The sequence below is a fragment of the Rhincodon typus genome, chromosome 2 (assembly GCF_021869965.1).
Source record: "Rhincodon typus isolate 14 chromosome 2, sRhiTyp1.1, whole genome shotgun sequence".
Lineage (NCBI taxonomy): Eukaryota > Metazoa > Chordata > Chondrichthyes > Orectolobiformes > Rhincodontidae > Rhincodon > Rhincodon typus.
In genome coordinates, this window is record NC_063333.1 from 20607204 (window position 1) to 20621473 (window position 14270).

The window sequence follows — 14270 nt, forward strand, 5'->3', positions numbered from 1 at the left end:
TGGAGAATCCGAGACAACAAGGTGCAGGGCTGGATGAACACAGCAGGCCAAGCAGCATCATAGGAGCAGAAAGGCTGACGTTTCGGGCCTAGACCCTTTTCTGATGAAGGGTCTAGGCCTGAAACGTCAGCCTTTCTGCTTGGCCTGCTGTGTTCATCCAGCCCTGCACCTTGTTGTCTCAATGTTTAATATTAAGTAGTTTATTATAAGGGTGTTAACAGTTAGAAAAATGTTTAAAAAACAGATGAGATATTCATTTTAATTAGCTTCTGAAATTACAACTCACAAAAAATCCTTTTCGTTAAAATTAAAAGAATATTGGATAAACACGAACATATGGGACATAGGTTTCACAGGAATAGATGGTCCTTGTTTTTTTTAAACTGATTGTACGTGCCAAAAGATAAATCAAAACAGAAGTACTGTGCATCTGTTAGGTTTGGATCAGGAGGAAAAGTGCTAATAGGTAACAGGGATGCTGACAGCATCCAGGTAGGCAATGAGTGAGTGCTAAGACAGCAAGCGAGCAGACCCGAGATACAGCCTGGCTCAATCCGTGAGCTATGTACCTATGCCTTTATGCAAAGTCTGGTTGTAGCAGCATTGCAATGATAGTTGCCAGCATAACCCAAAATATGAGATGACAGTGGAGAAGTGCACTGAAAATGGATTGGAGATGTGCCATTATGGTGCAGAAGTAATACACCAGTTGTCAGCATCCACTGAGATGGGGTGTGTGCATCAACTTCCCTGAAGCCTGCTTCTCAGACAATGGGGCAGGCTCTCAAGATGCATGTGGAATGAACTTCCTGAGGAAGTGGTGGATGCAGGTACAATTACAACATTTAAAAGACATTTGGATAAGTAAATGGATAGGAAAGATGGAGGTCAGGCACAGGCAGGTGAGACTAGTTTATTTTGGGATTATGGTCGGCATGGGCTGTTTGGACCAAAGGATCTGTTTCTGTGCTGTATGACTCTATGAAGTCCCAAAGGAGCAAATGGTGAGCAGGGCTGCTTGGTATACATCTGACCTCCACGTTAGGAATTTGTGCCATCTAGTTTCCAACCAGCAAATGGTGGAAATAGAACCTGCATAATAATCAGGTGAGATTTAGGTCGTAATGAAGGTGGTAATGAGCAATAATCACAGTTAATAAGCCTCTTGTCATTCACTAGCTAAAATCTTGTCTGGCATGTCTAATATTGTTTGAAATTGAAAATTATTGTTCCAACATCAAGGCTGGCCTCATTGACCTCTTCTCACCATAGCCCATGTCGTTCAGGGCCCAGAAAGATTCTGCTCCCCATTTGTTTTTGTTGCTCAATCCATTGATTCAATGAAAACCAAAATTGTGACTGGTCACCCATCACATGCAAACCAGGTTCACAACTATTCTATTTGGTTTTCTGCAAACTAACAAAAAAATAAATAAAGCTCTTAACTGCATATCTAAAACTAAGTAATCAAAACAACTTTAAATATCTAAGTAAAACTAATATTTCACAGAATTAATTCAATATGGAAAAGTATAGCTAAAGAAAAAGATAAGAATAACTTCTACATGGGCTTAGTTTCATCTCCAACAGCAACAACAAACTATTTGTTACAGAGGTCAAAGCAACCAGTTTTGTCAGTGCACATTTTGTGGAAGCTGATGGGACAGAAAAAAAAAAACACTTCACAGATGGTTGTGCAGGCATTCCCACAAGTGAAATATATATCAGCTAGAAATCTCATAATAATTTTTCTTTTGCAAATTTAGATCTTTTATGTTACTATTTCTCCTTTCTCTTAGAACAATCTGTGCTATGAGCAACATGAACATCATATCTACAGCTGAAGGCAGCCAGTTATATCTGTGACATAGCGAAGAAACAAAGATTGAAGGTGGATGTGAGCGAGTTATAGAGCCAGCTAAGACTGATTCTGAAATAACTGACCAAGAGTTGCTGACAAGCACCTCCTGATGGGCCAATTGAAAAGCAAGATCTGTCACTGACTGACAGTCTCTCTTATTAAGCTGCTTTGTGGGTTTCTGGCTGGTTAGGTTGAAAGTCATCGACAGACTGGCTGGAAATTCACACAGCAGCTCAATACAAGAGACCATCAGTCAGCGACAGATGGGTCTTTTTAAAAAAGCTCAGTCCAAATGGCATATTTCCAAAATCCCAATTATGAAATATGATATTTCATGGAAATTTCTCATTCCTGGTCTGGAAACCAAGGACAGATTCCATTTTGAGATGAGGGATATGCAGAGTTCAATACTGGCCTGCCCTGCACACCTCAGGGTCCACACCAGTCATAATCACAGGACCACCAGATTTGTAGGAATTCAAAATTTGATGACAAAGTATTTTCCTGTGAACACTATACACTGAACGTGAACATTTAAAAGTAAAAGGCAAATAAAAGTGCAACAAAGTACAAGTCCACAAAGTACTTGTGGATTGGCAGGAAGTTAGAATTTGGTGTTTGTAAAGTGCTAGGTGTAAAAGCATTGCGTGGTCCCTTTAAAAGATCGTGTACTTTTTCTGTGCTTAGAGATTTAAAACGGATGACTGTAAGCAGCAGCTTGAAAGTTTGCAAGTACACTGAGAGCACCCGATTTGAGACATTTGTATCAAAGACTGTACAGTTAGCAGGCCAAGCAGCAGATTCTTTTACCAAGACAAAAGGCTTTTGAACTTAGCCAATCAATTTGAACCAGGTACTTAAATTCAATAAGTTTTTGGTATCCAAGTCTGATGGTTTTGACAACATAGGACCAATCCTATTTTAAGAAATATTGATATGTCATCAAGGATATAAAAGAAGGGGGCAGTTGGACAAAGACTCCAGAGAGCTAGCTGCTATCTGCCAGAGCTAACAGCCTTCAGCTCTCAAGAGAATCACTGGCTCTCACAGCCTCCTCTAAGTCTTAGAGGAAGTCCCATCTAAATAACAACAGTACCAACTGCATTACTAGTTAATATTCCTGACAGGAGAATTGACAGAGAAAGTATTCCTGACCAAACAATCGATGGAGAAGGCACAGAACATTCTGGAAGACACATAAAATGGCTGTAATTTCAAGGGACTAAATTTTTTTTTAATATAAGTGGGACTTGTATTTATTGAATAGCATACCATTAGAATTTTGCTTTATTCGGGAATTGCTAGTAGTTAGAAGGGATTGTGCGGTTTGTTAATAGTTTAATTAATTTGTTCACAGTTAGAGTCAGATAAATGAATTCTACTTGCTGATTTTAAAGTGAGTATCAGGGATTTATTTTATTTAACTACTAGAAGTTGCTGAAAGGCAGGTTACACCACTTTCCACACTCCTTTCACAGATTATTGGGTGAGGTGCTCCTTTTTGGGTGTTTCAACTAGTTGTCAGGGAGGGGGTGATCCTCTGCTTTATAACAAAATGAAAAGATTATCTCAATATATACGTTACTTCCGAGGAATTCAGTAGTGAGGTCACACACTGAACATCTTTCAGAATTTAATGCAAATAATTTACTTCCAAATTAATAAAAGCAAAATATTGCAGATGCTGGAAATCTGAAACAATCAGAATTGCTGGAAAAGCTCAGGAGGTCTGGCAGTATCTGTGGTGAGAGAAACAAAGTTTTAATGTACAATCCGGTATGACTTTTTCAGAACCATAGTGTTCTGAAGAAGTCACACCAGACTCAACATCAACTCTGTTTCGCTCTCCACAGGTGCTGTACACCTGCTGGGCTTCTCCAGCATTCAGTGTTTGTTACTTCAAACTTAATTTTCATTTAAATAATACCACTTACGTACCTTGTTTTGAAAATGAATTGTCAGTCGACAATATAAGCTGAAAGCCTTCAGAGCTGTATTCACACCTATATTATGAAGCATCAGTTCTGAAGTGTTCAAGAAGGAAGTTAGGAGCTCCTATAACACAAATCAGCTCAGATTACAATGAAGAGTTAAACAACTAAGCAGTTTCTACTTACAAGATACAACTGAGAATTTAACGTTTTTACAATCACATTGATTTTTTAAATAATTTGTGAATTGAACTTTTATGTATCAGTATTAAGAAACAAGTCTGGTAGTTATAAAGGACCTGCATTCCTCAGATCAGTTTCAGTGGAAAATCTGCTGTGCTTTTCTCTGGATTACGTGGAAGTCAGCAATTAAGGAATTCTGCATTCAAATGTGATGGCGCATTTGTACAGTTCATCTAATTTATGGCCCCATACTAGTTAATATTCTGCCTATCTTACCTGCAATTTTACTTCTGCCAATGTCTGCCCCTCCATAGCACTGAAAGTCATAATCAAAGGCATAAATGACAGCGTCTGTGACTGTGACTATGATCCATTGTTTTATCATCTTCCCTGCCCACACCAGCCTCTTAAAATGCATTACATTCATTATTCTATGCAGTGGGATTTTCTCACCAGATTCCCATAACTATCTGATCATAGAAGAGCATCTCTAGCTTCTCTTTCTACTCCACCATCATTAGCTCCAAAGTTCTGAAATGATCTGCCTGTGACATCCTTATCCTACTCAACTGCATGCAACCCAGTGGCAGCATCATCTGCGGACGTAGGAACAGATTTAACACATACATTAGTTAACAAAGCAGATTTATCCAATGACCTATCTGCAATTAACATTAAAGTCAGTTTGCTTGTTCAAAATCTCGTTGCCAATGAGCCCAAAATTCCCACAGTGGAACATCAAGATTCCTGAAATCGCTGCTTTAAGTCATTTCCTCGCATTCTGTTCTGTACCATCGATTTCACACCTCGTTCAGACCGTTGGACTCAATGCATCAGACTGTTCGCAATCTTGTCATTTATTCAACTCCAAACTGAGCTTCTGATCTCAAGTTCACTTCATCATCAAAAAACATATGTCCGTCTGCATAATATCCCTGCCCTGTCTTTGCTCCTACCTCAACCCATCTGTTACTAAACTTTTATCAATTTAAAAAAAATCTACACACACACAACTACTTAAACATTTTCCGACATGCCCAATCTTCTTCACTCTATAAGCTCCATCCAAAACTCTGCTGCTCTTATTCTATTCTAGACTGACCAACACAAATACCATGTCCGTTCTTGCTTGTCTCCATTGGCTCCCAGTCCTCAAAAGCCCCAGTGCTAAATTCTCACATGTGGAGAATTCTCACCACCTTATGATTCATTACTTCCAGAACTCAAACTCCACCACATCTACAACAGTTCCGACCACTCACGATGCTTTTAATATTCAGGTTTTTTGACACATTCCTTCCTTCCACCACCACAACCACCCCCGTCTAAAAGCATCCTATTGAGAGAAATTCTTTTGGCCATCCAACCTAATTTTACGTTGCTCTGTCCCTTAGTCAACTTAAAAGTCTTCCATTAAACATTTCTCTTCAACAAAAGTTACAGTAATTTCTCCCAAGCCCCAATCTTTTGCTTTCGTGTCTATTTTTATCTGTGCATCTATGATGTGCCATGAGAATTTTCATGTATGAAAAAATATGCTGAATAAATGCATATTTTTTGCCTAACAAAGCTACTAACTTTTAATGTGGTAGTGTCATCAGGAACATTTCCTTTCTCTTAAAGATTAATTTTAAATGAGCTAGATGATCTCATGGTACATAAATCTACATATATAACTTCAAAATTGTTTACAAATAGACAAGTTATACAATACATCAGCAGCTGTCGATAAATGCTGCTACCATACATGAGAGACATAGGCATAAGACCACAAGACATAGGAGCAGAAATTAAGTCATTCAGCCCACTGAGTCTGCTCTGCCATCCAATCATGGCTGATAAGTTTCTCAACCCCATTCTCCCCGTAACCCTTGATCACCTTGATAATCAAGAACCTATCTATCTCCGTCTTAAATATACTCAATGACCTGGCCTCCACGGCCTTCTGTGACAGTGAATTCGATAGATTCACCACTCTCTGGCTAAGACGTTTCTCCTTATCTCTGATCTTAGAGGTCTTCCCTTTGCTCTAAAGCTACGTCCGCAGGTCCTAGTCTCTCCTACCAATGGAAACACCTTCCCAATGTCCACTCTGTCCAGGCCATTCAGTATTCTGTAAGTTTCAATTAGATCCCCCGCATCCTTCTAAACTCCATCCAGTATAGACCTAGAGTGCTCAATCGTACCTCATATGTTAAGCTTTTCATTCCTGGGACCATTCTCATGAACATCCTCTGAACCCGCTCCAGGGCCAGTACATTTTCCTGAGATATAGGGCCCAAAACTACACGCAATACTTCAAATGTGGCCTGACCAGAGCTTTATATAGCCTCAGAAGTACATCCCTGCTTTTATATTCAAGTCCTCAAAATAAATGCCAACATTGCATTTACCTTCCTAACTACTGACTCAACCTGCAAGTTTACCTTGAGAGAATCCTGGACTAGAACTCCCAAGTCTCTGCACTTCAGACTTCTGAATTTTCTCCCCATTTAGAAAATAGTACATGCTTCTATTCTTCTTACCAAAGTGTATGACCTCATTTTCCCACATTATACTCCATCTGCCACTCTTTGCCCACTCTCCTAACCTGTCCAAATCCTTTTGTAGCATCCCCGTCTCCTCAAAACTACCTGTCCCTCTACCTATCTTTGTATCATCAGCAAACTTAGCCAGAATGGACATATTTGACATTAAATGGCCAGGTATACTATAATTTAGATAGCCAGAGATAATATTACTGTTCCTGCCATACTCCTGCATAGCATGCCAAATAGTCAGTATTGAACAGTGAAGTAAAACATTTTCTTTAAAAATTACCTTGACTGCTCCCAAGGCCTTCAAAAGCTGGTTCAACTTTTTCTGTGATGAATTTAAGAAGCACTCCCGAGTCATGATATTAGTCAGTATATATTCTAAAAATTTTAATGCCAACTCTAATTTAGGCCCCACAATTTCCTGAATTTTTACTTTACGCTGTGGAGTATTTTTATTCTGAAAGAAAGCAGACAGGAAAGACAGTTTTCAGCAAACACTTCTCAATAATCTGAAACATTCATTGCAGTTAAGTTGAACAGAAATTTGTAACTTTTTAACGCTATAAATACTATTGGAGCTCACATATAACTTGAAAATTAAAAAGATGAACACTGAGATCACTAAATTCATTAAAGTTCTACCTGCAACTGAAAACAATTGGGGCCTCAACTATTTACCATCTAAATAAATGTTGTCGACAAAGCGATAAAGGTATTTTATGTACAGTAGCTAAATTTACTGATGACACAAAAATATGCAAGAAAGTAAGTTGTGAAGAGGACAAAGACGAAGCCTATGGATATAGATAAAGTGGAAGGGCAAAAATTTTAATCAGGTGTAGTACAGTGTGGGAAAATTGCCCAAATCTCTGAGCAATGACAATCACCGTCAGATCAATGCTCCACTCAATCATTTCCACGACTTGACACTGCTCCACATTTTGTGCCACATCCTCCAAGCCCAGCTTTACCAGCTATTTGGATTACAACATCTCTTTGAGAGCTCCATCACAGAGTGGCAGAATCTGGGAGAAGATAGGACACGCTCCTTTTTAAATGAATGGGCAAGTGAACAAATAAGTGAATAGGGTGAGATAGGATGTGAGATGTAAAGTGGCTGCTGAGGAAGGAATCAAGGCCAAGTAACTGGGGGACAGTTAGTGAGAGTGACTGGATGCCTGTTCTGGAACTATCCATGTGTTAGACTTTTTTTTTGTCTAACATTTCCTAGGTAACATATCAGGCAATGGCCTAGTGGTATTATCACTGGACTATTAGTCCAGAGACCCAGATAATATTCTGAGGATCCAGGTTCGAATCCCACCAGGGCAGATGGTGGAATTTGAATTCAATAAAATATCTGGAATTATGAATCTAATGATGACCGTGAACCCATTGTTGATTGTTGGGAAAAGCCCATCTGGTTCACTAATGTCCTTTAGGGAAGGAAACTGCCATCCTTACCTAGTCTGGCCTACATGTGAAGCTTGACTCACAGCAATGTGGTCGACTCTAAACTGCCCTCCAGGCAATTATGGATGGGAAATAAATGCTGCCTGGTCAGCAATGCCCTCATCCCATCAACGAATAAAGGAGGAAATTCCCACAAACTGTCCCGAATCTCCAACACAGGGGTTGCATAAGTTTGTAGAGGGTCCAAGTACATGGAATAAACTGCCAGAAGAAATGGTAAATGCAAGCACAGTTACAACATTTAACAGGCATCTGGACAGGTACATGAATAGGAAAGGTTTAGAAGAATATGGGCCAAATGCAGGCAAGTGGAACTAGTTTAGTTTGGGAAACTTGGTCAGCATGGACGTGTTGGACCGAGCACCTGCCTCTGTACTGAATGACTAATGGCTCTATATGTTGAAACTTCCCAGGCAAATCCCACATATAACCACATGAGAACTTCTACAGAATCGCAACACACACCTGCATTCATATCTCTATTCTTGAATGATCTGAAGACCAGGAGATTTGAACCAAAGTGAATTTATTCATTTTGGCAAGAAAACTGGAAAAGTACCGCATCATTCCAACGAAGATATTTAAAAACTGTGCAGTACAGAAGGATCCAGTGCACTGGAATGCCTCTTTTAAAATTCATGCGCATGGCTAAATAGGCTAGCATTTACTGCTCAACTTTATCTATCATACGTGGACCCAAATCAGACCACAAGACATAGGAGTAGAAATTAGGTTTGGGCAAGAACTTGCAGGTGTACCTATATGTCTGCTTGCCCTGTTCTCCTAGGTGTTTGGAGTCCCAGGTTTTGAAATTTAAGGGGCCTTGTTGAGTTTCATTTTCTTTATTATTGTATGGAACCTGAGAGTCACTGGCAAAAATTAGCATTTACTGTGCATCCCTAACTGATCGGAGTGATGTGCTAGGCCATTTCAGAATGCAGTTATGAGTCAACCACATTGCTGGAGATTTGGAGTCACATATAGGCCAGACCAAGCAAGGATGATACATTTCCTTCCCTAAAAGTGAAGCAGCTGGGTTTTGGTTTTGAGAATTGATAGTAGTTTCATGGCATTATTACAGGGACTAACCATATATTCCAGGCTTTATAAATTTGACTAGCTGCTGTGGTGCATGGTGAACAAAAGTGTCCAGGGCACGGTACCTGGATGATTAGCTTAGTGACATTACCATCACACTGCAGTCTCCCAGCAAAGGATGACATCAAGTTGTTGCAGTGCATCTTCTGGTTGGTACACAGTGCTGCCACTGTGTGGTGGTGGAGGGAGTGAACATTAAAGGTACTCAAAACATTAGTGACAAAATTCAAAATAGTATCATGTTACCAAAATCTTACGCAAGTTTAGGGGTAAATAATCAGAAGCCCCACCTGGCCCAAAGCTGTAATTATTGTTGACTTGGAATGCATTGCGTGAAAGGGAAGTAAGCAAATCCAGTATGAACATGGAAATGGGAATTGGACATACACTCGAAGGAACCAACATTGTAGGGATCTGGAGAAAGACGAGACTAATTCACTCAGATCCTTACACTGCACCTTCCAAACTAATTATCACTTTAATCTAGAAGGACAAGAGCAGCAAATACTTGAGTACACCAGTAGCCCCAAGTTCCACAATCGTCCCAACCACTCACCATCCTGATTTGGAAATGTATCACCTTTCCTCACTGTTGCTGGGTCAAAATTCTAGAATTCCCTAAGAGCACTGTGGGTCAACCTACAGCAAGTGGACTGCAGCAGTTCACCTTCTCAAGGGTAACTAGGGAAATAACTGTTGCCCAGAAATAAACTGTCAAAGAGAAAACAAATGCAAGACAGTAATTTTTTTTTCTTTATTCATTCACAGGATGAGGGCATTGCTGGCTAGACAGCATTTATTGCCCATCCCTAATTGCCCAGAGGGCAGTTAAGAGTCAACCCCATTGGAGTCACATGTAGGCCAGACCAGGTAAGGATGGCAGTTTCCTTCCCTAAAGGACATTAGTGAACCACATGGGTTTTTCCGACAATCGACAATGGATTCACGGTCATCATTAGACTCTTAATTCCAGGTATTTATTGAATTCAAATTCCACCATCTGCCACGGCGTGATCTGAACCCGGGTCCCCAGAACAGTATCCGGGTCTCTGGATTAACAGTCCAGCGATAATACCACTAGGCCATCAGTGTTCTATTCAATATGATTCGATGATTGAATGGCAAATGTCTCTATAAATTAGTTATTCAAGTACATTATGTGATTAGGAAAGTGAATGGAAAGCTGTTGTTTACTGCAAGGGTAACAAAATATTAAGGTAGGATGTCTTGCTGTAATTGTAGTCTCAACACCCTGTACAGAGGCAGTGCCGTATTCAGTTTACATTATTTGAAAAATAACATAACCGAATTGAAAACAAAATAGACAAGGTTTACTTGGTTAGTCCCAGAAACAAAGGAGTTGTCTGATGAGAAAAGGTTGGACAAGTCCTTTGGATTTCAGAGGCACAACAGGTGATCGTATTGAACCATTTAAGATCTTGAAGAGACATGACAATTTGGAAGCTTACTTTAAAAGGATGTTTCCCCTTATAGGAGATCTAGATAGGGTTAGGGTTATATATATATATAGATCTAGAGGAGACAGTTCAAAAGTAATGGGTCTCTCAGTTAAGGTGAAGGTGTGGAGGCATTTTTTGTCTGAGAGGGTCATTAAGTCTGTGGATTCTCTTCCCCAGTAAGAGTGGAGACCAGGTCATTGAATTTATTCAAGATGAAGTCAGATAGATTTTTAATTGACAAAGGGAGTCAAGTCTTATGGGACAAACAGAAAGTGGAAGTGAAGCCACAATCAGATCAGCCATGATTTTGTGAAATGGCAGTGCAGGTTCCTATCCTTTAGTCAGTACAAGAACGAGTAGCAAAATTACAACTATTCATGGTTTCTTTAGATTAGTTGGATTACCAAGTTGAGGTATTTCTTTTATTTTTTCAAAGAGAGGTAGATTATTAACAGATGTCTGTCTTTTAGTAAATTCACACTATTCCACTGCTACTTGGATAGCTGATCTTCAACTGCTTGTTATTTATTAAGTCTTATTTGGAAATAAACCCAGAGTTGAGGTATATTTTTTAATGTTCACACATGGAATGTGGGCACTGCTGGCTGAGCCAGCATTTACTGTCCATCCCTCGGTGCTCAGTGTGGTAGTGAGCTACTTCTTGAACCACTGCAGCCTATTTCGTCTAGGTACATACACACAATGCCATTTGGGAGAGATTTCCAGGATTTTGACCAAGCAACATTGAAGGAACTGCAATAGATTTCCAAGTCAGGATGCTGAATGGCTTTGTGGAGGGACAGGAGGAAGGGGGTGGGGGAGGGAGAGAGACTTGCATAAGGTAGTGTTCCTATTTATCTGCTGCCCTTGTCCTTCTACATAGTACAGGTTAGGAGTTTGGAAGATGCTGTCTAAGGAGTCTTGATGAATTTCTGCAGTGCATCGTGTAGGGAGTACACAATGCTGCTACTGAGCATCAGTGGTAAAATAGGTGAATATTTTTGCACGTGATGTTAATCAAGCAAACTGCTTTATCCTGGATGGTGTCAAACTTCTTGAATGTTGTTGGAATGCACTCATCCAAGTAAGTGGGAAATGTTCCATCACACGCTTGACTGTGTACGGTGTAGATGGTGGCTTTGGAGTAACAGGAGAAGATTACATTCTGTTAGACTCCATTTGTTCAGCGGCGGGAGTCGGGAGAGAGTGCGAGGGGACTGCTGGGAAGGTGAGTTTTTCATTTTAAAAGACTTACCTCGTGGAATCAGCGGCCTCCATTTGTTCAGCGGCGGGAGTCGGGAGAGAGTGAGCTTTTCATTTTAAAAGACTTACCTTGTGGACTTACCTCCATTTTTGCAGCAGCAGCGGGAGCAGTGAGAGCGAGGACCAGGGGGCTGCCGGGAAGGTAAGTTAATCCTTTAAAAACTTACCTCGTGAATAGGCGGAGCGCACGCTGAGCAGGAGCAGACACGGGAAGGCCGAGTAAGTGAGGTAATATATTTGGGCAGTTGCTTTACCTGAAACACTACTTAGGTAGTGTCTCCCACCCATCCTCCTCCTCCTCTAACCAAAAAAAAAGGTTCTGAGCGTCGATTTGATAAGGTTACTAGTTTTTTTTCCCAATAGTCTGTTTGGGAATTCAGAACAGTGGGAATGGATGTTAGGGCAGTTGCATGCTCCTCCTGTAGAATGTGGGAGGTAAGGGTCACCACTACTGTCCCCACTGACTTCATTTGCAGGAAGTGCACCCAACTCCAGCTCCTCGGAAACCGTGTTAGGGAATTGGAGCTGGAGTTGGATAACTTTGGATCATTCGGGAGGCTGAGGGGGTAATTGAGAGGAATTACTGGGAGGTAGTCACACCTCAGGTACAGGAAAAAGGTAGATGGGTTACAGTCAGGGGACGGAAAGGGAACAGGCAGACAGTGCAGGGATCCCCTGTGGCCGTTCCCCTCAATAACAAGTATACCGTTTTGGATAGTGTTGGGGGGGGATGACTTACCAGGGGTAAGCCATGGGGTACAGGTCTCTGGCACAGATTCTGTCCCTGTTGCTCAGAAGGGAAGGAGGGAGAGGAGGAGAGCATTAGTCATTGGGGACTTCATAGTTAGGGGGACAGATAGGAGATTCTGTGGGAACGAGAGAGACTCGCAGTTGGTGTGTTGCCTTCCAGGTGCCAGGGTCCGTGATGTCTCGGATCGTGTTTTCGGGATCCTTAAGGGGGAGGGGGAGCAGCCCCAAGTCGTGGTCCACATAGGCACCAACGACATAGGTAGGAAAAGGGATCGGGATGTAAGGCAGAAATTCAAGGAGCTAGGGTGGAAGCTTAGAGCTAGAACAAACAGAGTTGTTATCTCTGGTTTGTTACCCGTGTCACGTGCTAGCGAGGCAAGGAGTAGGGAGAGAGAGCAGTTGAATACATGGCTACAGGGATGGTGCAGGAGGGAGGGATTCAGATACCTGGATAATTGGGGCTCATTCTGGGGTAGGTGAGACCTCTACAAACGGGATGGTCTACACCTGAACCAGAGGGGTACAAAATCCCGGGGGGGGGGGGGAATTTGCTAATGCTCTTCAGGAGGGTTTAAACTAATTCAGCAGGGGGATGGGAACCTGAATTGTAGCTCCAGTGTACAGGAGGTTGAGAGTAGTGAGATTATGAATAAGGTTTCAAGGTCGCAGGAGTATACTGGCAGGCAGGAAGGTGGTTTGAAGTGTGTCTACTTCAATGCCAAGAGAATCCAGAATAAGGTGGGTGAACTTGCAGCATGGGTTGGTACCTGGGACTTCGATGTTGTGGCCATTCCGGAGACATGGATAGAGCAGAGACAGGAATGGTTGTTGCAGGTTCCGGGGTTTAGATGTTTCAGTAAGATCAGGGAAGGTGGTAAAAGAGGGGGAGGTGTGGCATTGTTAGTCAAGGACAGTATTACGGTGGCAGAAAGGACGTTTGATGACAACTCGTCTACTGAGGTAGTATGGGCTGAGGTTAGAAACAGGAAAGGAGAGGTCACCCTGTTGGGAGTTTCCTATAGGCCTCCAAAAAGTTCCAGAGATGTAGAGGAAATGATTGCAAAGATGATTCTGGATAGGAGCGAAAGTAACAGGGTAGTTGTTATGGGGGACTTTAACTTTCCAAATATTGACTGGAAACGCTATAGTTCGAGTACTTTAGATGGGTCAGTTTTTGTCCAATGTGTGCAGGAAGGTTTCCTGACACAGTATGTAGATAGGCCAACAAGAGGCGAGGCCACATTGGATTTGGTACTGGGTAATGAACCAGGCCAGGTGTTAGATTTGGAGGTCGGTGGGCACTTTGGTGATAGTGACCACAATTCGGTTACGTTTACTTTAGCGATGGAAAGGGATAGGTATATACCGCAGGGCAAGAGTTATAGCTGGGGGAAAGGCAATTATGAGGCGATTCGGCAAGATTTAGGATGCATAGGATGGAGAAGGAAACTGCAGGGGCTGGGCACAATTGAAATGTGGAGCTTGTTCAAGGAACAGCTACTGCGTGTCCTTGAGAAGTATTTACCTGTCAGGCAGGGAGGAAGTGGTCGAGCGAGGGAACCGTGGTTTACTAAAGAAGTTGAATCTCTTGTCAAGAGGAAGGAGGCGGCTTATGTAGAGATGAGGCGTGAAGGCTCAGTTAGGGCACTTGAGAGTTACAAGTTAGCCAGGAAGGACCTAAAGAGAGAGCTAAGAAGAGCCAGGAGGGGACATG

At 41.6% G+C, this 14270-nt stretch overlaps 1 protein-coding gene across 1 annotated transcript in view; it reads right to left on the minus strand.

Annotated features, from left to right (window-relative positions):
- Positions 1-14270, minus strand: part of ncapg2 (non-SMC condensin II complex, subunit G2) — a 138208-nt gene that overhangs the window by 93585 nt on the left and 30353 nt on the right. Inside the window, exons 5-6 of the mRNA XM_048606130.1 lie at positions 6796-6969; positions 3800-3916 (exon numbers count right to left, since the gene is read on the minus strand). Of these exons, the coding sequence (XP_048462087.1) occupies positions 3800-3916; positions 6796-6969 (291 nt within the window). The remainder of the gene's footprint in view (positions 1-3799; positions 3917-6795; positions 6970-14270) is intronic.